Consider the following 23,875-nt stretch of genomic DNA (forward strand, 5'->3'; position numbering starts at 1 on the left):
GCTCTACCATTGAGCTACATCCCCAGTCTTGTCATGTTTTTGTTTTATGTTTATTTTTATTTATTTTTGTGTGTGTGAGAGAGACATATTTTTAAACACCCCCTTACTTTCTGGCATAACAAGATGCTCCAAGCTCATCTTATGCCGTTCCCCATCTGATGGCCAACTTCCTTTTAACGATATCCATGGCACCTGCTACTCAAGACGAAGGCTTGAAGGTAGTGCCTGAGGGGCATAAAAGAAGAGGGCTTAGGAAGGGTTGCTGTGGTCAACAGTTTCAGAGATAGTTGAAAGGTAAAGGACAGGCAACGTATGCATTCCCTGACATCTTGGAAGGGTGTTCTGCACAAGGAGAGAAGTGCATGAACCATGAAGCTTCAGGTACTGAGCCCTCTGCCATGTGCTTGGTACTGTGAGGACACATGGAGGAGGCAACTATGGTCTCATAGGACAGACACACAATCCACTACTGAAAGGGGATTCCATTGTGCTGTCAATGAGGTAGATAGAGGAGTTAGGGGAGTTCTGGAGAGAGGTTGCACTTATGGCTGGGAGGATGGTAGAAGGGATCATTGAGGTGATTTTCAGGTTAGACCTTGAAGGAGGGTAGGATTTTGAAGAATAGATATCCAGTCAAACTAGAGGTCACAACTTACAAGTGCTAACTTAAGTCTGAGTTTGCAACTTCACTCAACTCCATTCCGGTGCTCTGAGGAACATTTAGAGCTTTTAGGGACAGAACTCTCACTTAATGCCCTACTAAGGAAAGAACTGTGTGACGCCATCTAATTTTTATCTTCAGACACAGATGAAATATGCCCTTCATTCACCAAACTGAGCTTCCACAGTGCGGTCGTTGGGACTGGACTAAGTGTAAAGTTGATGCTCTACACGGAGAGAAACCAGACCTGCGCACAAATCGTCAACTTTACAGCTTTGGGGAACTTGAACGTCACCAAGAAAACCACCTTCGTTATCCATGGGTTCAGGCCAACAGGCTCCCCTCCAGTTTGGATGGGGGACTTAGTAGAGAGTTTGCTCCTTGTGGAAGACATGAACGTGGTGGTTGTTGATTGGAATCGAGGAGCTACAACTGTCATATATACCCAAGCCTCTAGTAAGACCAGAAAAGTAGCCGTCATCCTGAAGGAATTTATCGACCAGATATTGGTAAGAGAGACTTAGATAATTCCGGGCCAAATTGAAACTGACCAATTATCTGGAGGTTTAAAGCCAGGAGATAATCTTCAGTGAGTGGGGGGACTATTTTCTAACATTTTACAAATCTGAATAAACCCAAAGGAAGGTGAGGAGGGACTGCATGTAAGGTCCATAAATATGGTTGAGCAGGTTGTCCACTGCCAGGACACTGATTTAAGGGAGCAACAGTGTCATTGATATTGTAGCTTTATATACTTTTTAATGATAATTTCCCCATAGAAGATGACACAGTGTCTTGGGAAAGGGTCTTTCTGTAGTACACATAAAGGTGTCTGAAGAGTAGGAAAGGTTCTGTCTAAAGGTTTCCAGGTCTAAATGTCTAGCACTTCTTTAGCTTCTGTAGCTGTTTCTTCTGCTAGATGGGCCAGAAGATTAGTGTTCAGATTATTCAAAATCCAAAAAAAACCTGAGACACATGGTCCAATGAGGTTTGTTTTTAGAAGACTTACCAAGGTGAAACATAAAATTTTATTTAGTGATCTATCTTATGAATTATCCCTTTTAATAATAACAAAAATGACATAAAATCAGGACAATTTCAGAGAGAGTCAGGCCTGGTAACCACTGTGGCTGGGGGTGACATGAGTTTTACTTTAGCCCCCCTACCCTTTCCTATGCCACAGCCCTGGGAAAGAGAGTATTTGAATGGCTCAGGACAAGCTGTCCCAGTGGCCTGTGGACAGTGTGGCCCACTCTCCCCCACTTCTTCCCTTCTTTTTGTCCCTCTCCATCGTGACTCCATTAACTGAACTAGAATAAGGATAAGGGAGTTCATGGAGATGTATTGTCATTTCCCTCCCCAGTCTGGAAGTCTTTAAAGATGTTTTGGTTTGGCTTCTAACAGAAGTGTGAGTGGTAGGCTGGTTTGCATCCTGTTCTGCTCCTTCCCCAACTGCCTGACCTGGGGCAGATGACTTCAACTCTGGGCTTCCATTTCCTCATCATATAATCAAAAGAAATAGTGAGTGTGTGTGTGAGAGTGTGTGTGTGTGTGTGTGTGAGAGAGAGAGAGAGAAAGAGAGAGAGAGAGAGAGAGTATATAATACTGGGATTGAACCCAAGCCTTGCACATGCTAGACAAGTATTCTATCATTGAATTACACCCCCAGCGCTGTTGTAACGTATAAATGAGACCATGGATGTAATGTACTTAGAAATATTTCTCCAAAATAAACAGCTAGGAAATTTCTCCAAATGTATCAACTTCTCTGACCTTCACATTTATAATCATGGACTTCTTGAAATTCCAGGCCAACGGAGGTTCTCTTGACAACATTTATATGATTGGAGTAAGTCTAGGAGCCCATATATCTGGCTTTGTTGGAGAAATGTATGATGGGCAGCTGGGGAGAATTACAGGTAAGACTCCTGTGAACCAGCAGGAGGTAGCAGCTGGGACAGGTGTTCTGTAGGGGTGTTATATGGGCAATCCAAGTCCTGGGGTTTGAAGCCAGCACTTCCAATGGGTCCTGTTCTGCAAAAAGAAGACCAGAATAACATTGACTTCAGATTATTGGCTAATAAATATATGCAAAACACTTTGCAAATTTTTTATGCTATAGAAAAGATTGGCAATGACTTTATCTCTCTGATGACTAGAAAAACAGCAATTTCTCATGGGGATTTGATTTGTGTGCCTGAATAGAGAACCTTTTTCCTTTCAGTTAAACCAGGATGACCTTAATGGCATACCTAGCACTCTGCAGTCCTTAGGCACAGCTGTAGTCTTGTATTAGGAAGACGAGATGGGAACTTTGATGGCAGGGCCTTCCTCTCTAAATATCTGAGTTAGCGTTCCAGCTAACTCAGAATGAAAACAGTCAGAAATGCAGCCGGTCCCCTCGATGGGATCTCTTGCTTGGAGTTTAGGAACTTTCCACAGCTGCTCAAATGGCTGAGGGCAGCTCTCTCAGACCAAGGCCTCTCATACTACCTTCCCCAGAGTCTGTCCTCATGCTGAAGAGTATTTTAAATCTAGGAAATGTGGAAAGTAGAAGTGGATGGAGGGAGGAGAAATGTAAATTATTCAAACCAACTACATTTGGGAGGTAACCTTTCAAGATCCCAAGTCTGAAGATGCTACTTAAACTTAGTCATCTCTGTCTCTGTCCCTGTCTTTCACACACACACACACACACACACACACCATGCTGGCTGGCATCCCCTGTAGCCCTGGTACTTAGGGACACATTGTTTGTTGTTGATTTTTTTTTTTGCTTTCACACAAAGGCCAAGGTTACCTCATCTTATTTACTTGCTTCCCTAGGGAAGCTAAGTGGTTTTTAAGTTTCAAAATGTATTGTTACTATGTTTTAGAAAGCAATGTATTTTAATTTAATTAAAATTTTTTTTACAGTACTGGGGTTTGAACTCAGAGTTTTGCACTTGCAGCACTGTTACCACTTGAGCCATATTTCCAGCCCATACTTTAAAAAAATTTCCCTTAATCTCAGCATTCAGGAAACTGAGGCAGGAGGATCTCAAGTTCAAAGCCAGCCTGGACTACATGGCAAGACCCTGTCTCAAAAAAGAAAAAAAGAAAGAAAGGAAGGAAGGAAGGAAGGAAGGAGGGAGAAAGAAAAAGAAAACAATGTTCCTCATGTGTAGAAAAAACAGGTGGCTTGTATTTGTCTCTGTCCTCCTCTATTGGGAGTTTCTCTTCTGGAAGTGAGACTTTATTGTACCCAGAGGTGTGCTTGAAAATAGACCAGTTCTTTAAAAAACAAAACAAAACAAAAGAGTGAGAGAGAGAGAGAGAGAGAAAGGAAAGACAAGAAAAGAAGAAATGGAAAAGCCCTTATTTGTAGCAAGGGCTGATTTCTATGGTGTAAAATTCCCACAGTGGCTGCTCTCAAGCTACAAACATGACATTCCTGACCAGAGTTTGGGAAAAGATGAGCAAAAGCTGCTCTCTGGCCCACCACAGCCTAATTCTACAGGCAACACTACACCTCCTAGCATACCTGTTCCCACAGCTACTGTGAATGTGAGCTTCACATTCATGGTCTCTGATCATGGACAATCCTCATCCCAGTCTTGCTTATCCCCGGGGTGCTGTGACCTGCTGAGGCCTGGATTCAGCTGATGGGCCTCTACTGACTTCCCATGTTCTCCCTAGCTCTGACCTTCTCTGAGCACCAAGGTCAATCTCAGCTCTCCTTGAGGGCAACTTCAGAAATCTGGCATTTCCCCTTCTCCCCTTCCTCATCTGAGTGGGCTCACTGGACTTCGGGGTGGGGATGTGTCCTGTTTCCCAAGGACACAAGTCACTAACCTCCCACACATAGTTTAAGTCGGCCTGGGACTTACCTAGGCCATGAATGGCTGCCTCCTCTCTTCATATTCCTATTTTCTGTCCTTTCTTTTGATATTTTGTTTATTTTTATTTGATCTTCTCTAGGCACAACTCCCGCTTTTAAATTTTATTTGTTTGTTTATTTATATATTTATTGTGGTGGTGTGGGGCAAACCCAGGACCTCATGCATGCTAGGCAGGCATTTTACCTCTGAGGTATACCCCCAGTCTAGGAATATGATTTTTTGTTGTCGTTTCTTTTTTTGAACGGTACTGGGACTTGAACTCAGGGCCCTGCATTTGCTAGGTGAGCACTCTACCACTTGAGCCACTCCCCCGTCCTTTTTGCTTTTAGTTTGTTTTCCAGGTAGAGTCTCCTACTTTTGTTTGGACTGGTTTCTGACCTTGGATCTTCCTACCTCCACCTCCTTTGAATAGCTGGGAGCACAGGCTTAAGGTCACCATGCCCAACAGGAATCTGTATTTTTAACTGGATGGTGGACTTTCAGAAACAAAGTAGCCACTAGCCACATGTGGGCATTGAGCACTTGAAACATGGTCAGTGCAAACTGAGATGTGCTATTAGTGCAAAATACATGCTGGCTTTTGACTATTAAGAATGAAAAGAGGGAGAAATGAACCAAGCCTTGTATGCACATATGAATAATAAAAGAAAAATGAAAAAAAAAAGAATGAAAAGAAAAGAAGATAAAAAAAATCTCAATTTTTTAAATTGGTCACACTGGCATGATAATATTTTAGATAGATTAGATTAAATAAAATGCATTCTTAAATAATATTCCCTGTTTCCTTTTTACTTTTTTTTTTTTTTTTTGGTCTGTCCTGGGGTTTGAACACAGGGCTTCATGCATGTAAGGCAAGGGTTCTACTGCTTGAGTCATGCCTCCAGCCCTATCTTTTTTACATTTTCATGTGGCTTCTAGACAAATTTGAATCATAAATGTTGCTCACATTAAATTTCTATTGAGAGCAGTCTTAGAGAGTTCATGGTGACTTGAGAGAAAGCACAAGTTGCCCCTGAAATTACCTGCAGAATGACTGATGTCTTTCTTGGGGAGAGGCCCAAAGCTTTCATCAAATTCCCACCTAACTATTGCTGCAACAAAAGTCAAGGATCACTGTTCCAGACACTATTCTGCTGATATGAGAACAGTAAGAGCTACCTTACTTTTTCTATTCTGTTTCTATTCTAGAATAATCTCAGAATGTTGTGGATTCAGTTTAGAAGTGCTTTTTCTTGATTGATTGATTAAGAATGGGTGTCACTGTTTAGCCCAGACTGGCCTTGAACTCTTGATCCTCCTGCATCAGCCTCCCAAGTGCTGGAATTACAGGCATGTGCCATTAGCAGTGCATTTATTAATCTTTTGAAGTAGCTATTAATGCTACCTCAATTTTACAAGATAAGAAAACTAAAGTTCAGAGAGATAAATCAACCTGCTTAAGGTCACACAGCTGGTTAGTGCTAACTTTGGAACTCCATGTCTGTCTGCTTGCTCAGACTACGTAGGTTTGGGGGCAAGTTTTGCTGTAAATTTTGACTGACATTTTCAGCTGATCATTTGCTATGACATCACTATGGATATCACAAGTCCAGGTTTTGCCTGTTGACGGTCCTCGTTTATGCCTCTAGTCCTTGCATATGATTTGTACTCTCCTCACTCTCAGAATGGCCTGGTGTAGACGTTTTATCGGCCATGGATCTGGAGGTTGCTATAAACTGACTCTCACGGTTCATTTTCTTAGACAGGAAGTGATTCTATCTGATGCAAGGAAGGGGAAGTCTATGGGGCAAATTCTTTCCAAGGCTGTGGAGTTTTCCTTGTGTTGAGAGTAGCTTATTGACTTGGGTGCCTGGGCGTTGGCCCATCTCCTCCCACATCAGTTTCAGTTGGGAGTAGACAGGAGAAAGGCTGGAGTGTGTGTGTTGGAAGGGGGAGGGGGAGAAGCTAAGAGAAGGCAGTTAGCAAAATAAATGCCTCTAGGAAGTAGCAGAGCATTGGGAGAGGAGGAATGGAGAAGCTAGAAGCAGGAAAGCTGAAGAAAAGATCCTATCTTCTGGGTTTTATACGTAACATTGGGGGACAGGGGAAGCCATCTAAAATGACATCCCATAGGGTCTAGGGGTGTAGCTCAATGGTAGAGCACATGTTTTACATGTATGAGGTCCTAAGCTCAATCAAACAACACCAAAACCCCAAATCAAATGTTCACACAGAGTAACCTACTGGGCCGAGCTCCAAGGAAGAAAATTATATTGACAGATTAAAGCCTCAAGGGAGACAGACGTCCCTTGATGTGTTCACTCCACATCAGGCCATCCACATCAGCTTTTTTTTTTTTAAGTTCTTAATTTGTAATTACAGCATCATAGGAACTCCTGTTTTACCAGCTGCTCTTAGCAGTGATGAGGAACACCCATCTAACATTGACCAAGAACAAGAAATCAGGTTAGGCATTGTGGGATGGGTTAGATTGGCTATATCTGTGGGGAATTGCACCCTCTTCCATACATGGTCCAGTCCCTGGCCTGACGGGCGAGTTTTACACTTTCCTGTTGAGCTGGCTCAACTCAGCGCTGTGACACCACGAACTCAACAGATGGGGAGGATTATGCGGTGAGGCTGGGTGTTAGCCAAGAAGCCTAACTCCCTGAACCTCAGTGAATTAATCTGTAAAAAGGGAATCATAATAGCTATCTGTAAAGGAGTGGGGTTAATAACTGAAGGAAGGGCTGAGTGGGGTCTCTGGATCATCAGTCTAGCATCTGCCTTTTCTCCTGTATGCAGCCTGTGGTGCTTTTTGCTTGATGATCTGCCATTTGTCCCCAGTCAAGTGCACTTTCTGCTGCAAAGCACTGCCCAGTTGGCCTCCTCGTGGAGTCTGCGAGCTGTTCTCCGGGGCACTGCCAGGGTAACCATCTCTACTGTGGGAAAGAGCCACAGGGCTGTGGACAAGCACCCTGACAAAGCAGAATGGGAGTGTGGGTGCTCGCCCACCCTTGGGCACCCTGCAGCATGTGAACCATACTCACCTGAAGGGATCAAAGGTTTGTGTGAGTGACTCATGGCGTGAGGCTGCCAAGCCACTCTGTTTTCCTTCCAGGACTCGACCCTGCAGGGCCTTTATTCAACGGGAGACCTCCCCAGGATAGATTAGATCCCAGCGATGCACAGTTCGTTGATGTCATCCACTCCGACATTGATGGTAACATTCCTATTCTTGTGGGCCACTGGCCCCCAGACTCCATGGTCTTCCCTGGGGACCATGGTACTGGGACAAAACAGGCTACTCCAGGTGCCCTCTTTTCCCACGGGGCAGGATTCCAAATCTGCAGGAGCGCTGACGGGAAGCTGGTTCAGCACATGCCCAGTGTTTCGTGCTGGAGTGGGGTTAATTTCCTCATCATCTCCTCTTACGTTTAAAGTGATCATAGTGCCCAGTCAAGGACAGGCTGATTTGTCCAACAAGTGGACAGATGTTTCCTAACATGCAACTGGATTTAGATACATGATTACTTGGGTGTGCTGGTTCTTTCTCATTATTTCCTTAAACTGATATTCCTCTCCACACAGAGCAACTCTGACCTACCTCTAGCTCCCTGGCTCTCTGTGGATCACAGCCTATTTCTGTCTTTCAGGATACCAATTAATATCTGGGACTGGGTACATATCATGTGGATTGAAGTGTTCAAGGATGAGTGTCTACTATACCCACATGTCTAGGACAGGAGCTGGAGTAGGAATGTGGGGAGGAGAAAGGGGAAGAACAGACTGGTGATTTAATTGTGCATCCTCTTTATGACATGACCACTTAAAAAACTTTTTTTTCTGGTGGTACTGGGTTTTGAACTCAGGGTCTCAAACTTGCTAGGCAGGTGCCCTACTACTTGAGCAACACCCTGGTCCTTTTTGCTTAAGTTATTTTTCAGGTAGGGTCTTGAGTTTTTTGTCTGTGATGACCTGGACCACAAATCCTCCTACTTAAACTTCCTGAGTAGCTGGGATGACTGGTACACATCACTATGCTCAGCTTTTATTTTTAAGATAGAGGTCTCTTGAACTTTTTGCCCAGGTTGGCCTCAAACCTAGATCCTCCTGCTCTCCCCCCAAGTAGCTGGGATTACAGGCATGAACCATGACCACTAAAAAAATTCTTGATATGGGGATGGGGATGGTGCTAATTATGCCCTAGCACCACCAGAAAAAAATTATCAAACAAACAAACCCCTGACCATGAATCATGGGCACTCTGGTGTGGCACTCAGCAATAGTTTGTCTTAGAAGAAATGTTGCTTTGTGAAGCAGGTTTTTTGTTACATGAAGTTTGCAAAGCCTTACCTTACTTCAGTGTAGTACCTCAGTGCCATTTTAATGCTTGATGGGAAAAAAATGCTTGATGGAAAGTGAATTTTGAATAAAAGAATATAAGCTTTGCCATCAGGAAGATGTGGCTCAGAACCTAGGTTTTGCTCTTTCTGGTGACATCGGTCAATTCCTTAAGGCCTCTGTATCTTCATTATAAGTTACCTCCTCTGCACTTACCTGGGGCTACCTTGCAAACATTTTGAAAATCTGAAGAAAGGTATGTAAGATACTTAGTATCATACCCATAGACATGCATAGGTTCTCAACATACAATAACTATTATCACTATCATGATGTACTATATGTGTTCATATGCATATATATGTGGACATATATACATCAACTCTTTTTTTTTTTTTTTGCACTACTCAGGGTTGAACTCAGAGGCTTTTGCCAAGCAGGTGCTGTACCATTTAAGCCACCCTGCCAGCCATTTTTACATTGAGATAGGATCTTGCTGTAAGCCCAGGCAGGCCTGGACTGCAATCCTCCTATTTATGCTTTCCTGTGTAGCTGCAATGACAAGTACATGCCACTATGCTTAGTTTTTATTGGTTGGTATGGGAGCCTCATGAACTGTTTGTCCAGGCTGACCTTGAACTGTGATCCTCCCAATGTCTGCCTCCTGAGTAGTGAGGATTACAGGAATAGGCCACTGGTCCAACCTTAGATCAATTTTTTAATCAAGAATTTTACTGATAATTTTGGGGTTACATAGATAAAATAATCAGTTGTTAAATCTATAATAGTTAGGCCCCCATTTTCTAGAAGTGTTTCCAATCTTTTCCCCACCCTGGATGCTAAATATTTTTTAGAGATTTTTGCCTATGAGCTAAAAATCCAATTTTTCCTATCTTATTCATTAAAGATTTAAACAAATGCAAGTCTGGGCACACAGTTCATGCCTGTAAGCCCAGCTACTCAGGAGGTAGAGACCAGAAGGATCTAGGTTCAAGGCCAGTCCAGTCAAAAAGTTACTGAGATGCCATCTCTATCAATAAGCAGGGTGTGGTGGTACATGCCTGAGATCCCAGCTAATTAGAAGGAGCCCAGTTGAGGCTGGCTGCAGGCAAAAATGCTAGATCCTATCCATAAAATAACAAAGCAAAAAGGACTGTGCATGGCTTAAGTGGTAGAGCCTGCCTAGCAAGTACAGGGCCCTGAGTTCAAACCCCAGTACTACCAAAAAGGGGAAAAAAAAAAAAAGCTTTACACAAATGCAAACAGAAGCTTATTAGAGGGTTCCAGCCAAATGTAAAGAAATATATCATTTAGCAGTGACTGAGTGATCAAAATCCCTTTGTCTTTAGAAGTAGTGGAATTAAATTCTGTCATTATTTTCATAGTCACCTGGTAATGGGATGGATGATAAGGAATTTACTTCCTGCTTTCTAACTAACTAGCCAGGTAACTTTGGGAAAACTATTTAAATGGGTATAGCAATAATGATAACAACAACAACGCAGCCCCTGCCCGCATCCTCCAGACAAATGAGCTGTGGGCTGTGAAAGGTGCTGAGGACAGTGTGTTCTTTTTAGCGCTGGGCTACAAAGAACCATTAGGAAACATAGACTTCTACCCAAACGGAGGATTAGACCAACCTGGCTGCCCCAAGACAATATTCGGAGGTAAGTGCAGATACTTTCCCTCTTGGAAAACAGTTGTTTGAAAAAAGCGTATCAAAAAACCGATTATTACACTACATGGAGTAGTTTTTAATAGGAAACAAATTTCTTCAGATGACAGAGGTGGTACAAATGCAAATTATAAATTGCAAACTCAAATTCACAAAACAAAAGTAAAGTTAGAGCTTATAACATGAGCGTGTAACAGCATGAGATTACAGGCCTGAAATCTCAGCTAATTGGGAGGCAGAGGTAGGAGGATCACTAACTGAGGGCAGCCTGGCGACACCCTATCTTCAAAATAAATTAAAGGATAAGAGCTGGGGGTGTGGCTCAAGTGGGGGAACACTTGCCTAGCAAGCTGGAGTTCCTGAGTTCAATCCCCAGTACTGCTAAAAGAAACAGGGAGTTGGAGTGCAACAAAAATTAGGTACAGGCCAGAATATAAAATCCCATTCCTTAGTGCTCTAGATTTATATTTCACCACTGCAAGAGAAAGGTAACAACCATGTAAATAATTCTCAAAAGAAGAAAAATGGTGGCTTTATATGGCCCCATCAGAATGACAGTGTTTGAAAATAATCCAGCTGAAAAGGCATAAGTAGGGCCACACATATTGTACCACAGTGTACCATAGCGTGTTCAAATTCCCTTATCCTGTGTGACAGAGTAACTAGCTCCACCAGTAGAGAATAGCAAAGATGATGTGTTTTGCTTATAAAGGAAAGCCCTGTGTTGTTATCAACCTCATTATTTCTGCAAAAGAAAGTTTGAGGAACAGTAAGTGCTGTACAGTCCAGCTTAGCCCATACCAGCCCCATGTTTCTTTCCTCCCACCCCTCTTTGTGTCTCTTTGCCTTTTACTTATCTCTGTGGGCACAAGTGGACTGTAGAAGAAGCAACAGTGATCTAATTCCAGCACCCAGTGCCTCTCCAAGCCACGAGCTCACAACCACAGCTCTTCATGGGTTTACCATTTCCTACTCAGATCCTCACCTTTACTGGTTACCCTTTTTGGGGACTCACTTCCCTTTGAATGACATGAACAGCTTTTCATCTCCAACTCTTTTGACATCCATCTCTGTGCCTCATCAGCCTCCTGTCTCACTATCACACCTCATGACTCCCACTGAGAACCAACCTGAGTTCTGCCTTTCACCAATTCTTGCCCATTCATGACTTCTGGTGCCTCTTCCTAAGGTTCAGCACCTCTCATTTACCCTGGTAGCAAAAAAGAGAGGCTTGCCACTTGGCTGCTATCATGAATACCCTGTGTGCCCCCAGACTCTTAGGTCTCTGCCATAGCAGTCCCACCTTTGTCTGGGGACAGTGCTGGAGAAGCCCTGAAGCCTTGTTGATTGAGTTCAAGGTCCAGGCAAGCTAACTGTCCCAGGTCCTCAGTGCCAGAGAATTCTCTTGTTCATCTTTTGTTGACATCCTAGCATTACTACTGATGCATCTACTCTAAAGATCTCCCTACCTGTGAACTCTCTCTCCTAAATGTTTATCACACCTGAGAGAGCCATTCCATCTATCCTCACCCTCGTTCACAAGGGTGCTTCCATTCACATCCCTTCCTGACCTTCCCCATCCATTTTCAAAGCTTTTCCCTCTGCTTGCTCTCCTTGGGGGTTTTCCTCTACCAGCCTGGCCCAGAGCCTTTTCCTGGTATCTTGTTCCCTCTTCAGTATCTCATTTCTTGTGCCTTCAGGGTAACTTGCCCTCTCATGAAAATTTGTAGGGTATCTCTGATGATCCCTGCAGTTTTCTCTTCCTCTCACCGCATGCAAGGAGGGTCTTCCTTTCTGCTTCCATCACCTTGCAGTCCTTCCTGCTAACCCCACTTTTCAGGGTCCACCCACACTGCTTTGCTGGAGGTAAACTTCTTCAAGGTCACCAGTAGCCTCCCAACCACTGGATGGTGGAGCTCAGGGTCCTTTCCCTGCTTCAGTCTTCTAGAAGGCTCCAGCTTAAGGTCCTACTTAAAATTCTTGCTTTCCTCCTGACATCAAGAGTTTTCAATGGGCTCTCCTCCTCCATGGCCCTTTGAATAGAACTTCCCTTTAGGTTGAGTCACAGGTCATCTGATTTTCTTCTTGCACTACTTTTTTTTTTAAGTATTTAATCAATTTCCCTGACTTCGGATTTTATCCTGGAAATGAGAAGGAAGAATTGGTACAAATTCTAATTTACCACATATACCGTGGACTCTACCCAGCAGCCCACACCCCTTTAGAGGGTCTTCACTCCCAGAATGACCCATTTCCATGCAGCTGCCACCCGTGGTGCCCACTTACAACTGAGGCCAGGTCCCAGGATTTACAGCTTGGGCTCATGTACTTTCTTATGTGGTCTGCCTCTTCAGAGGATTATTTTTTTTATAGTGCTGGGAATGGAACCCAGGGCCTCACACATGTAAGCATGTGTTGTACCACTCAGTTGCACTCCCAGCCTCTGCTCAGAGAATGCTGATATAAAAGAATGTGGTCCTTTATTATCAGTCCTAGTTCCTTGACCCTCACTTGGTGATCCTTGCAGGCTCACCATGCAGAGTGCTCTCACACAACACACCTGCTGATGGCCTTCTCATAGGATACAGGGAGACTTCATCTTGCCGGCCCAATTAATGTGTCACCAAGTTCCTATGGCTTTTCAGTAAACTTCAGGTTTAGTCCTTAATTAAAATTCAAGGCTAGCAGAGCGGGTGATTCAAGCCTGTAATCCTTAGCTACTTAAGACAATAGGGATCACACGCAGTTTGAGGCCAGCTAGGACAAAAAGTTCTCGAGACCCCATCTCAGCCAATGTCTGGCCATGGTGGTGTGCACCTGTCATTCCCAGCTACATGAAAATCACAAATAGAAGAATTATGCTCCAGATGAGTCTGGGCATAAAGCAAGTCCCTGTCACAAAAACAACCTACACAAAAAAAGCTGACAAGTGTCTTGTGGTAGAACACCTGTCTAGCAAGCATGAGGCCCTGAGTTCAACCCCCAAAACCACCAAAGAACAATTTAAAATAATTTAAGTCTATGTGCTAGCTCCACCCGCCCCCATCTTCCATTCTGCAGCAAAGTAGCAATTCTCAAGCTTTTAGCCCAGAATCATATAGAAGGCTTGCCAAAACACAGATTTCCAAGACCCCATCCCCACAGGAGCAGTGTTCCATAATTCATATTTATAACAAGTTTCCAGGAGAGCAAATACAGCTGGTCTGGAGACAGTATTTTGAGAAATTCAGTAGGAGAGCAGCAAACACAGGTTCTAGAGCCACATAGACCTGGCTTTAAAATTCCTCTTTGACACTTACCAGCATGGGGCCTCAAGTTCTCTGTGCCTTAGTTTTCCCATCTAGAAAATGAAATTATAGGATTGAGAGGGTTAGCAATATATTACATAAAGTACCTCCTACCTAGGATGTTATTATGCACAATAGTGTTTCTAATTTGTCTATTCCAAAAGCTATACAATTATAAATTTCTGGGTTTTTGTTCATTTGAGACAGGGTCTTCCTAAATTGGCTAGACTGACCTTGAATTTTCAATACCCTTGCCTCAGCATCCTGAGTAGCTGGGATTATAGGCATGTACCACCATACTTGGCTTTAAAAATATTTTAAATTAGCTCAGAGGGTATGAGTAATAGCAGTTATTATTGGGAGGTAGTACTGGGGAATTGAACCCAGGGCCTTACACATGCTAGGCAAGTACTGTACCAGTGAGCTACATTTGCCCTGCAATTTTAATTCACAAAAAATACATCTGTTTTTTTCTGAACCATGAAAGTATTGTCACAGACCAGCACCAGTCCATAAGCAACATTTGAGAACCACTGAGCAGTTTTATTTCCAATGATTTCCCAGCGTTTAGCAATGGTACATCATGTCTCCCTTGGTTGCTTGCCTGCCTGGTCTCTTGTCCAGTTCCAGGCCTCATTGCTTTTGATAATGAATGAAAAATACAGCAGTAATCAAAACTTCCTTCCTTCCTTCCTTCCTTATGTTTTTGAAGGTCATTGGGTTCAAACTCAGGCCTTGAGTACTCTGCCACTTGAGCCACGCTCCCAGCCCCCGGCCCCTCTTGCTTTTGACTTTGGCAGTCACTGGGATTATTAGTGTTGACCAGTGACATACTGAGAAGCTCATAACCAGACCTCTAGTTACTAAGTCCTGGGCAAAAGAAGGCAGAGAGGTCTCAGCATACAGCAAACCCCTCTAGAGACTGTGCGTCTTGTTCATCCACCCACCAAGTCCTGCTTTGTTGGGTTTTGTTGTTGTTGTTTTGTTTTGTTTGTGGTACTGGGTATTGAATCCAGGTCCTCACACTTGCTAGGCCAGCACACCCACCAAATCCTTATTGATAATCTTCTATGTGCCCAGCACTGTTCTAGGATCCCGAGCTTGGCCATAAATAGGCCAAGTCTTTATTTATGGAGCAGAGTCATAGTTATTCCATTTGAGAGAGAAGATAGTACTTTATTAGACCTGACAGTGATGTTTTACAGTGAAAGGTTGGGTTCGGTTTGTTTGTTTTGTTTTTGGCTGGTACTGAGGTTTGAAGTCAGGGCCTTGTGATGCTAGGCAGGTACTCCACCACTTGTGGCACACTCCCAGACCTAAGTTGTTTTTTAAAAACTGGGCATGGTGGTGCCTGCCTGTCATTCCAGCAGGAGGATAGTAAACTCGAGGGCAGACATTTGACCAGACACCATCACTGCAGGTGGCTGCAGTATGACTCTCAGACACAGGATCTGTTTAGTCTATGAGGTAGCCTGGCAAAATTAGGTCAGGGATTTGCAGACTTGAATGCTTTGGGATCCTGTGGGGGTGAGGCGGGGAGGATGTTTGATAAAATGCTGATTCCTCAGCCTCCTCTCAGTCTGAAATATCTGTGTTTTATTGAGCACGATTATGATGTCGGCTAATCTGTGGCTCAAACACTGGATGACAATGAAAGACACCTCAATCACTAAGCAAGAAGTCAAGGTCTTTTTTTGCCCTTTAAAAAATTTTTTTACTTTTTAGTGGTGCTGGGGATGGAACCCAGGGCCTCATGCATTCTAAGCAAGTGTTCAACCATTGAGCCACACCCCTTCCTCGTGGTTTTTAGCTAAAATATATTTGTTTTATTCCCATCACAACCTTAGATATAATTTAATCTTTCCTGTGACACTTGACTTTTTTCCCCTCCAATACTGGGGTTTGAACTCAGGGCTCTACTGCTTGAGCCATGCCTCCAGCCCATTTTGCTCTGATTATTTTGGAGATAAGGTCTTGCTTTTTGCCTGGGTAGGTCTGGACCACGATCCTTCTGATCTGAGCCTCCCAAGTAGCTAGGATTACAGGTCCCTGGTTCTCCTTGGCTTTTTGTAAGGATTAAATGGGATTGAGCACATTGAAGGTCTTAGCACAGTTTCTGGCATGCAGGAGACATGATAAAGTGTGTGTGAGTGAGCTGTGATGTGGCTCTTTCAACTGCTCTTCTCTAATCATTCCTTTTACAACAAGGAATGGAGTATTTCAAATGTGACCACCAGAGGTCCGTGTACCTGTACCTTGCTTCCCTGAGAGAGAACTGTGCCATTGCTGCCTATCCCTGTGACAGCTACCGGGATTATAGGAATGGCAAGTGCGTCAGCTGTGGCATACCACAAAAGGTGTCCTGTCCCCTTCTGGGTAAGTCCAACAAGCAGTTTTCCCCTCTGAAGAACAAAGAGCTAATGTTTTGGTACAAATCCCAGAACCATTTTACTATCTAAAACTGGGCCCCAAAATTGTATTTACAAAAAAAATTTATCCAGCCAGATTTATTTATTTATTTTTGAAACAGGATTTCACTACATTGTCCCAGGGGGCTTCAAACTCAGTATGTAGCCTAGACTGGCCTGGAACTTGCAGTCCTCCTGCTTCAACCTCCTGTGTGCTGGGATTACAGCTGTGTACCACCATACTATGCCAGTCAGGTTTTTCTAGCCAATTTGGTATTTGAGCTCCTCTAGTCTCCTAATTATAAGCAGTGTTAGGGCTGGGCATGGTAGTACAGGCCTGTAATCCCAGCACTCAGGCAGGAGAATTGTAAATTCCAGGCTAGCCTAGGCTACACAGGGAAACCCTGCACTGAAAAAAGAAAACAAAAGACAAATAAATGAGAACAGCGTTAGAAAAGCAATCTGTATAGGATTCCATCCAGCAGTTAGTATACTGAATATACTTTCTATCATGAAAAAGAAGCCTACCCAGGGCACAATCACTTTACATAGCCTGACACCCTCTCTGCTGGGGAGGGTCCACAGTGAGCCAGAGGAGACTTGCAGAGTGACCCCTTCCAACAAGCCGTGCCTGTAAATGCCCTTCCTCCCTAGTGTGGTTCCCTGTGTGCACACACAGGGATGACGGGGGTGAAAGATACTGCGGAGGCTCCTTGGATACTTGCTAGGATACTTGGATACTTGAAACAGGATGGCCAGAAGGATTTTCTGATTTTTCACAAAAGGAAAAATGCAAGTTAACAGCAGGGTATGCTATGTAGACAAGTGGTTCAACTTTGATTGTGCTCTAGAATAACCAAGGGAGTTTTTTAAAATTCTGACACCTGGTCTTACCCAGGTCAATTAATTCAGAATTTGGAGGCCATTCTCTAGGGGTGTGGACAGAGGAGAAGAAGAAGCCCCACAGGACAGCACTTGACCCTGGCCTACAGGCACAGATGTGAAGGGAGACGCTCACCTGCTTGGTGACATAGAGACACGGCAAGCCCGTGTTCTGTACAATGTAGTGACCTAATTGCAGTGCTTCAAGAAAGCACATGGACAGTATGGGGATATAGCTCAGGGTAAAGTATGTGCTTAGCATGCATGAGGCCCAGGGTTCAATCTTTAGCACCGAAAATAAAAGCATGATGCTTTTTTTGCAATAATGATGTTATAAGGTATAAACCTAAATCTGTTTCAATGTAGATAATGAATGCATTGCTGGAAAACGTCAAAGCTATTTTTTTGCCTGCATGCCTATATAATTACATACTGATGTTGCATCATTTTAACTCATTTTATAGGATACTATGCTGATAGCTGGAAAGACTATTTAAAGGAGAAAGATCCTCCGATGACTAAGGCATTCTTTGACACAGATGACAAGAAGCCATTCTGCAGTAAGTCCTGAATGCAGTTGTTTCTTTTGTTTGGGTTTTTTTTTGGCAGTATTGGGGTTTGAACTCAGGGCCTTGTGCTTGCTAGGCAGGCACTCTGCCACTTGAGCCACATCTCCATCCTGTGGTTGTTTCTTTTTGATTGATCCTTTCATTTTGGGGATAGCTGAGTCTCAGCTTCCTGGCTAGTTCTTGGCAAGTAAGGGCCATATTAAAGCTTGGGATTTGGAGCTGGAAGGGCCTAGGATAAATCCTGATTCTGTCATATAATAGTTGTGAGACCTTGGTCAAGTCATTTAACCTCTCTAAGTCTCAGGATGCTGATTCATAAAATGGAGATAATATCTATCTTTTAGGATATTAGGGTTAAAATACCAATATATCCAGTCATCACTGGATGGCCACTGTAAGTGCTAAGATCTTCCAGAAAATTGCTTTATTCCTCAGGAGATATGAAATTGGACAGGGAAAATTCAGATGGCAGCCATGTCTATGGATCAGTTCTAGATCTGTAGTAACAATGGTGACCTAAGGATATCAAGAGGTTGAGTATTCCAGGTGGGAGATAATTAGATGATTAAATGCCCTGGGACACAATTAGGATTTGCCTGGGCAGATGTATGTCTTTCCTGAAATCTTGCTTATCTTTTCACTTTTCTTGGGAGCAACGATTGGATTTTCCCTTCCCTTGGAGCCATGTGTGGCAGCCCAGGGTTTGGCACCTAACTGGTTTGTATGGGGCAAGCCCCTCAGCCATAACAGGCCATCAAATGGTAACTCCAGGCTGAACTTATTCCTTCATGGGAACAAAATCTTCCTGAACCTCTTTCTCTTTCCTTGCCAGTCTGGCCAAGAGGGAGAAAAACTGACCCCCATCTTCCCAAAGCATTCTTGACCTTAGGAAGCAGCTAATAAAGAAGAAGATAGCTCTCTGAACATATCACATTTCATTTATTAAACAGGAATTTATTAGGTGCCTATAAGGTGTTACTGGTGGAATTACAAAGAGGAATAGTTAGTTATCCCTTATAGATTATTTTAGTTTTACCTTAAAAAAACCCTACAAGGTTTTATTCCCTACAAGGTATTAAACCCTACAAGGCAATACTTAGCTTGATATACTCACATATTGACCACTTTTTTTTCTTGCATTTTTTAAGTATAGTTAGGGGGAAGTCCAGAGCAGAACAGGGACTCTAAGAAAGGAGACCTGACTTAGTCTGGGGGCCAGGAAAGGCCTCTTGGTAGAAAGGACATTAAGCTGAAACCTGGAGGATGGATTTGCAAAATGGACCAAGGAAGGTGTCAAGTCAGGAAAGGCCTGGAGCAGAGAGAGCTCTAAAGTGCAGGAAGTGCAGGAGGTTTGGCATGGTTGGGAAAGAGATTAGGATGGCCAGGTAGGACAAAGCCCAGATTGTGGGAGACCCTGTCAGCTTTGGAGAATCTCCAAATGGCCACTTAGTTGTTTTATCCTGTGGTAGACAGGAATTGAAATGGACCAGTCATACTCAGCACTAATCCATGAGACTTCAGGCCACAAGGTGGGAACTCATGATGTTTGTACATGGCAACTGGATACCATTGAATTCTGCTGTCACTCTTACCATTCTTACCAAAGAGAAGAGAAAGGGGGAGTGGAAATTTCTGCCCTGGATGGATCTTTGCAGATAAACACTAGAGGAAAAGAAAAGGAGGCTCAATTATTAGGGATGTTGGATTTTGAGAACCGACCCTTTAGGGGAGCAGTTGGGGGTACCTCTCTCTTATGTGTTCTCTTCCTGCTTTGCAGTATATCATTATTTTGTGGACATTGTATCTTGGAACAAGAACATAAGAAGAGGATCTATTATAATCAAACTGAAAGACAAAGATGGAAACATCACAGAATCCAAAATCAATCAGTAAGTTGAGCAGCAGTAGTTTCCTAGTTTGGTTGAAAAAACTAAATCCCAGATATACGTCCATTCTTATTTACTGGCCTGTTCTTTTCTTTGTTCTACAAAAGATAGAACAGGACATATTGCTTAATTGCTTCTCCTGGCTCTTGATCTCTCAGGCTCTCTCCAAGTGTAACTGGTATGATGGCTTTCTTTTCTTCCCTCCCTGCTTTCCCTTTTCCCCTTCCCTCCTTCCCTTTCTTCCTTTCTCTTCCTCTCCTTTTCCTTCTTTCCTCCTTATTTCCTTTGATTAAACAATTACAAAAGTCATCCTTGCTTACTGAAAAGCTTAAATTATAAAAGAATATGCTAATTTAATCATCCCACATGTGTACATATGTCAAAACTTCACATTGTACCCCATAAATGTATACAATTTACAATATGTTATACATAAATGTACAACAATTTTTGTTCTTGGGATGAAATACCTGAGAAAGTCAACTTAAAAGAGGAAAGTTTTATTTTGTTTTAGGATTTCAAAGGTTTCAGTCCATGGTCACATGGCCCCTTTGTTTCTGGGCCTATGGTCATGCAGAACATCTGGTGGAAGGGCATGGCAGAGGAGAACTGCTGCTCACCCCAAAGCAGCCAGGAATTGGGGGAGGGAAGAGAGAGAGAGAGAGAGAATGAGAGTGAGAGTGAGTGTCTGGGCACAAGCCATCCACTTCAAAGGCATGCCCCAGTTATCCACTTCCTTCAACTAGGCTTCACCTTCCTCCTAACAGCCCATTCAGCCGGCTCATCAGTGGATTAATCCCCTGCTGAAGTCAGAGCCCTCATGACTCAGTCACCTCTGAACACCTCCATGGGGCCAAGCCTTCGATGCAAGAACTTTGGTATTTCACATCCAAACCGCAACAATTATGATTCATCAATCAAAAATAATATTAATTTCAAAACATGTAAAGGATGCTGAGCACTGGTGGTTCTCACCTGTGATCCTAGATACTCAGAAGGCAGAAATTCAGAGGATCATGGCTCAAATCCAGCTCTGGGCAAATTGTTTGCGAGGCCCTATCTGGAAAGTACTCAACACCAAAAAGGGCTGGCGGAGTGACTCAAGTGGTAGAGCACCCGTCTGGCAAGCATGAGACCCTGAGTTCAAACTCCAGTACTGCCAAAAAAAACAACAAGAAACCCACAAAGGAATATTCAACATAAAAGTACAAGACTTTGCCCCATTCTAACAGTCCCATCTCCAAAGGCAAAAAGCACCCACCACACACACTTTAATTCTTTTATGAGCTCATAAGATACATATATAAACACATATAACATACACACATATATGTGTACATATATACATGTATATATAAATGTTTCTGAAACTCAGAAAATTTAATCTGGAATATAAATTGGAAACACCTTAAAAAATCCAACAATGGGAAAATAGTCAAGTATTACCATGGTATAGAATATCATTCATACATTAAAGCTGTTGTGAACGATAGTAAATAAAAACTTACTATATGCTTAGTGAAAATGTAGGATCTCAAATTATATAAAATTAACTTAACAATGTAAGAAAATGAAAAAGAAATATGCAAAAATGTTAAGAGTGACGTTTGGGTGGTGAGAATATGAGTGGATTTTTTGTTTTTGTTTTCACAGGTTCTCTTTACTTTTTTTATCTTCTTTTTTTATACATATACAATGTGAATACACTTAACACTACTGAATTATACACCAAAAAATGGTCACAATGAGAAATTTTAGGTTATGCATTGTTACCACAATAAAAGAAAAAGAAGGACTGGGGGCGTGGCTTAAGTGATTTGTGTAGACATAAGTTTTCCTTTCTCTCAGTTATAACCCTAAGAATGGAATTGCTGGGTCATGTGGAAACTCTATGTTTAACATTTTAAGGAACTGTCAAACTATTTTCCACAGCAATTGTACTATTTCACATTCCCACTAACAATATTTAAAGGATCCATTTCTTCAGTTCACATTCTTGCCAATACTTGTTAATGTATCTTTTAAATCTTTTGTTGTTGTTGTTGTTAGTACTGGAGTTTAAACTTAAGGTCTTGCACTTGCCAGGCAGGTGCCCTATCACTTAAGCCATGCCCCCAGTCCTTCTTTTTCTTTTATTGTGGTAACAATGCATAACCTAAAATTTCTCATTGTGACCATTTTTGGTGTATAGTTCAGTAGTGTTAAGTGTATTCACATTGTTGATGAAAGGTTCTCCAGAACCTTTTCATTTTGCAAAAAATGAAACTCTATACTCATTAAACAACTTCCCTCCCCCCGCCCACCTCCCAGCCCTAGAAAATACCATTATTTCTCTTTCTATGGATTGGATGACTTTAGATATCTCTTTTTTTTTTTTTGTGGTACTGGGGCTTGACCTTAGGTCCTACACCTTGAGCCACTCCACCAGCCCTTTTTTGTGAAGAGTTTTTTTGAGATAGGGTCTCACAGAACTATTTGCTCTGGCAAGCTTTGAACTGCAATCCTCCCTATCTCTGCCCCCTGAGTAGCTAGGAGATATCTCATTAAATGAAATCATACGCATCTTTTTGTAGCTGGCTTATTTTACTTAGCATAATATCCTCATGGTTTGATCATGTTGTAACATATCTCAGAATTTCCATTTTTTAAGGCTGAATAACATTCTGTTATATGTACATGCTATGTTTTGCTTCCACATTTTGGCTATTGTGAATAGTGCTGCTGTGAACATGGGTGTGCAAAATCCCTCTGAGATTCTGTTTTCAAGTCTTTTGGGTATATATCCAAAAGTGGGTTGACTGGCTCATGTGGCAATTCTACTTTTAATTTTTGGACAGATCGCCATACTGCTTTCCATCGCTGTTGTACCATTTTCCAGTCCCACTGACAGTGCTTAAGTGTTCCAGGATCCCCAGTGCCTCACTAACACCTGTTGCCCTAATAGACATGAGGTGCTGCTTGTCCCTTTGAACATTTCCTCCACTCTCTGCAGCCCTTCCTTCCTTCCTGGTAAGGGCTATTCCTGGACTACTTTGCATGTTTTCTGCCCCAGCCCTAGAATCAACCATTTTTCCAGAGAGCCCTGGTTCCTTTTAGTGGAGATGGTATTTAGAAGCTAAAATCTGGGTACCTTTTGGGTTAGTTTTACTCGTAGCACTTCTGCAGTCTAGGGGACCTAGCCTTGACTCCAGTGGGGTTGGGGTGACACCTGTTCACATCTTCCCAATCCCTGAACTACAGATCCATGTCTGGAGTAAGCCCACTGTTCCTGAACCCAGGGGTCTCCTCAGCAAACCATGACCTCCTCTCCCAGCTCCCCAGAGGGATGAGATTGTGCTGAATTTTCCCAGTGATATATCTTAAGATCACTGGGATTCTGACTGTGGAAAACATCTCCATACACTTGGAAAAATGTATTAAAACCTAGATTTAACCATATGATCCAGTAATACCACTTCTAGGCCTATACCTGAAAGAATGTAAGTCAGGTTACAATAAAGACACCAGCACACCCATGTTCACAGCAGCACTATTCACAATATCTAAGCTATTGAAACAGCCAAGATACCCTACAACTGATAAATGAATTAAGAAAATGTGGCATTCATATACAATGAAATTTTATTCAGCCATAAGGAAGCATAAAATTTTATCATTCCCAGATAAGTGGATGGAACTGGAGAACATCATCTAAAGTGAAGTTAGCCAGGTTCAGAAAAACAAAAGCCACATGTTTTTGCTCACATGTGGAAGATAGATCCAATACAAATACAAGCATTATCATATAGATATAGATATATAGAACATGTTTCCTAAAATGGGGCTGTTAGAAGAGACTGAGGGAGGAGGAAAAGAAGGAAAGAAAGAAAGTAGTAATAATAAAATACAGCCATCTGTGTAGGAAGAGGATACAAGGACACACGCTGAAGACTGTTAAACAACACAGGATGGGGAAAAAGGGTGAGGAAGAGTAGTGGAGGTGATTGACTTAAGCACAAGAAATTTACAGGTAAAATACCAATGCAAAATTTCCACTGAACAACAAACAGACACCTAAACCATGAAGTATGGGAATATAAAACAGGTCATGATAAGGGGAAGGCACAAGTAGGAGGGGAGGGTAAATGAAGAGGGTAAGGAGGATGAATATGGGTGATGTACTCGCTATATAAGTATGAGCATAGAACACTGAAACCTGTTGAAGACACCATAAGAAAAGGAAAGGGATATAAAGGAGAATAATGAAGGGAATGAATCAATTCAGAGTACAATACATGTATATATGGAAATGTCACAACAAAAC

At 42.6% G+C, this 23,875-nt stretch overlaps 1 protein-coding gene and 1 long non-coding RNA gene across 8 annotated transcripts in view; one reads left to right on the forward strand and one right to left on the reverse strand.

Moving 5' to 3' along the window:
- LOC141423277 (uncharacterized) overlaps positions 1 to 22,232 on the reverse strand; it is a 33,624-nt gene extending 11,392 nt beyond the window's left edge. The window contains exons 1-5 of the long non-coding RNA XR_012448005.1: positions 20,548 to 22,232; positions 13,840 to 13,880; positions 7,572 to 12,681; positions 2,435 to 2,695; positions 108 to 225 (exon numbers count right to left, since the gene is read on the reverse strand). This is a non-coding gene — a long non-coding RNA (uncharacterized lncRNA). The remainder of the gene's footprint in view (positions 1 to 107; positions 226 to 2,434; positions 2,696 to 7,571; positions 12,682 to 13,839; positions 13,881 to 20,547) is intronic.
- Liph (lipase H) overlaps positions 1 to 23,875 on the forward strand; it is a 44,405-nt gene that overhangs the window by 16,407 nt on the left and 4,123 nt on the right. For 2 of the 7 annotated variants that reach the window (XM_020183930.2, XM_074073610.1), the window contains exons 2-8: positions 803 to 1,170; positions 2,472 to 2,580; positions 7,643 to 7,744; positions 10,443 to 10,532; positions 16,036 to 16,203; positions 17,582 to 17,677; positions 19,464 to 19,575. In XM_020183930.2, the coding sequence (XP_020039519.1) occupies positions 803 to 1,170; positions 2,472 to 2,580; positions 7,643 to 7,744; positions 10,443 to 10,532; positions 16,036 to 16,203; positions 17,582 to 17,677; positions 19,464 to 19,575 (1,045 nt within the window). The remainder of the gene's footprint in view (positions 1 to 802; positions 1,171 to 2,471; positions 2,581 to 7,642; positions 7,745 to 10,442; positions 10,533 to 16,035; positions 16,204 to 17,581; positions 17,678 to 19,463; positions 19,576 to 23,875) is intronic. The other 5 variants (XM_074073608.1, XM_074073609.1, XM_074073611.1 and 2 more) reach the window with 5 other exon arrangements.

This window comes from Castor canadensis, chromosome 5, assembly GCF_047511655.1.
Source record: "Castor canadensis chromosome 5, mCasCan1.hap1v2, whole genome shotgun sequence".
Taxonomy (NCBI): Eukaryota; Metazoa; Chordata; class Mammalia; order Rodentia; family Castoridae; genus Castor; species Castor canadensis.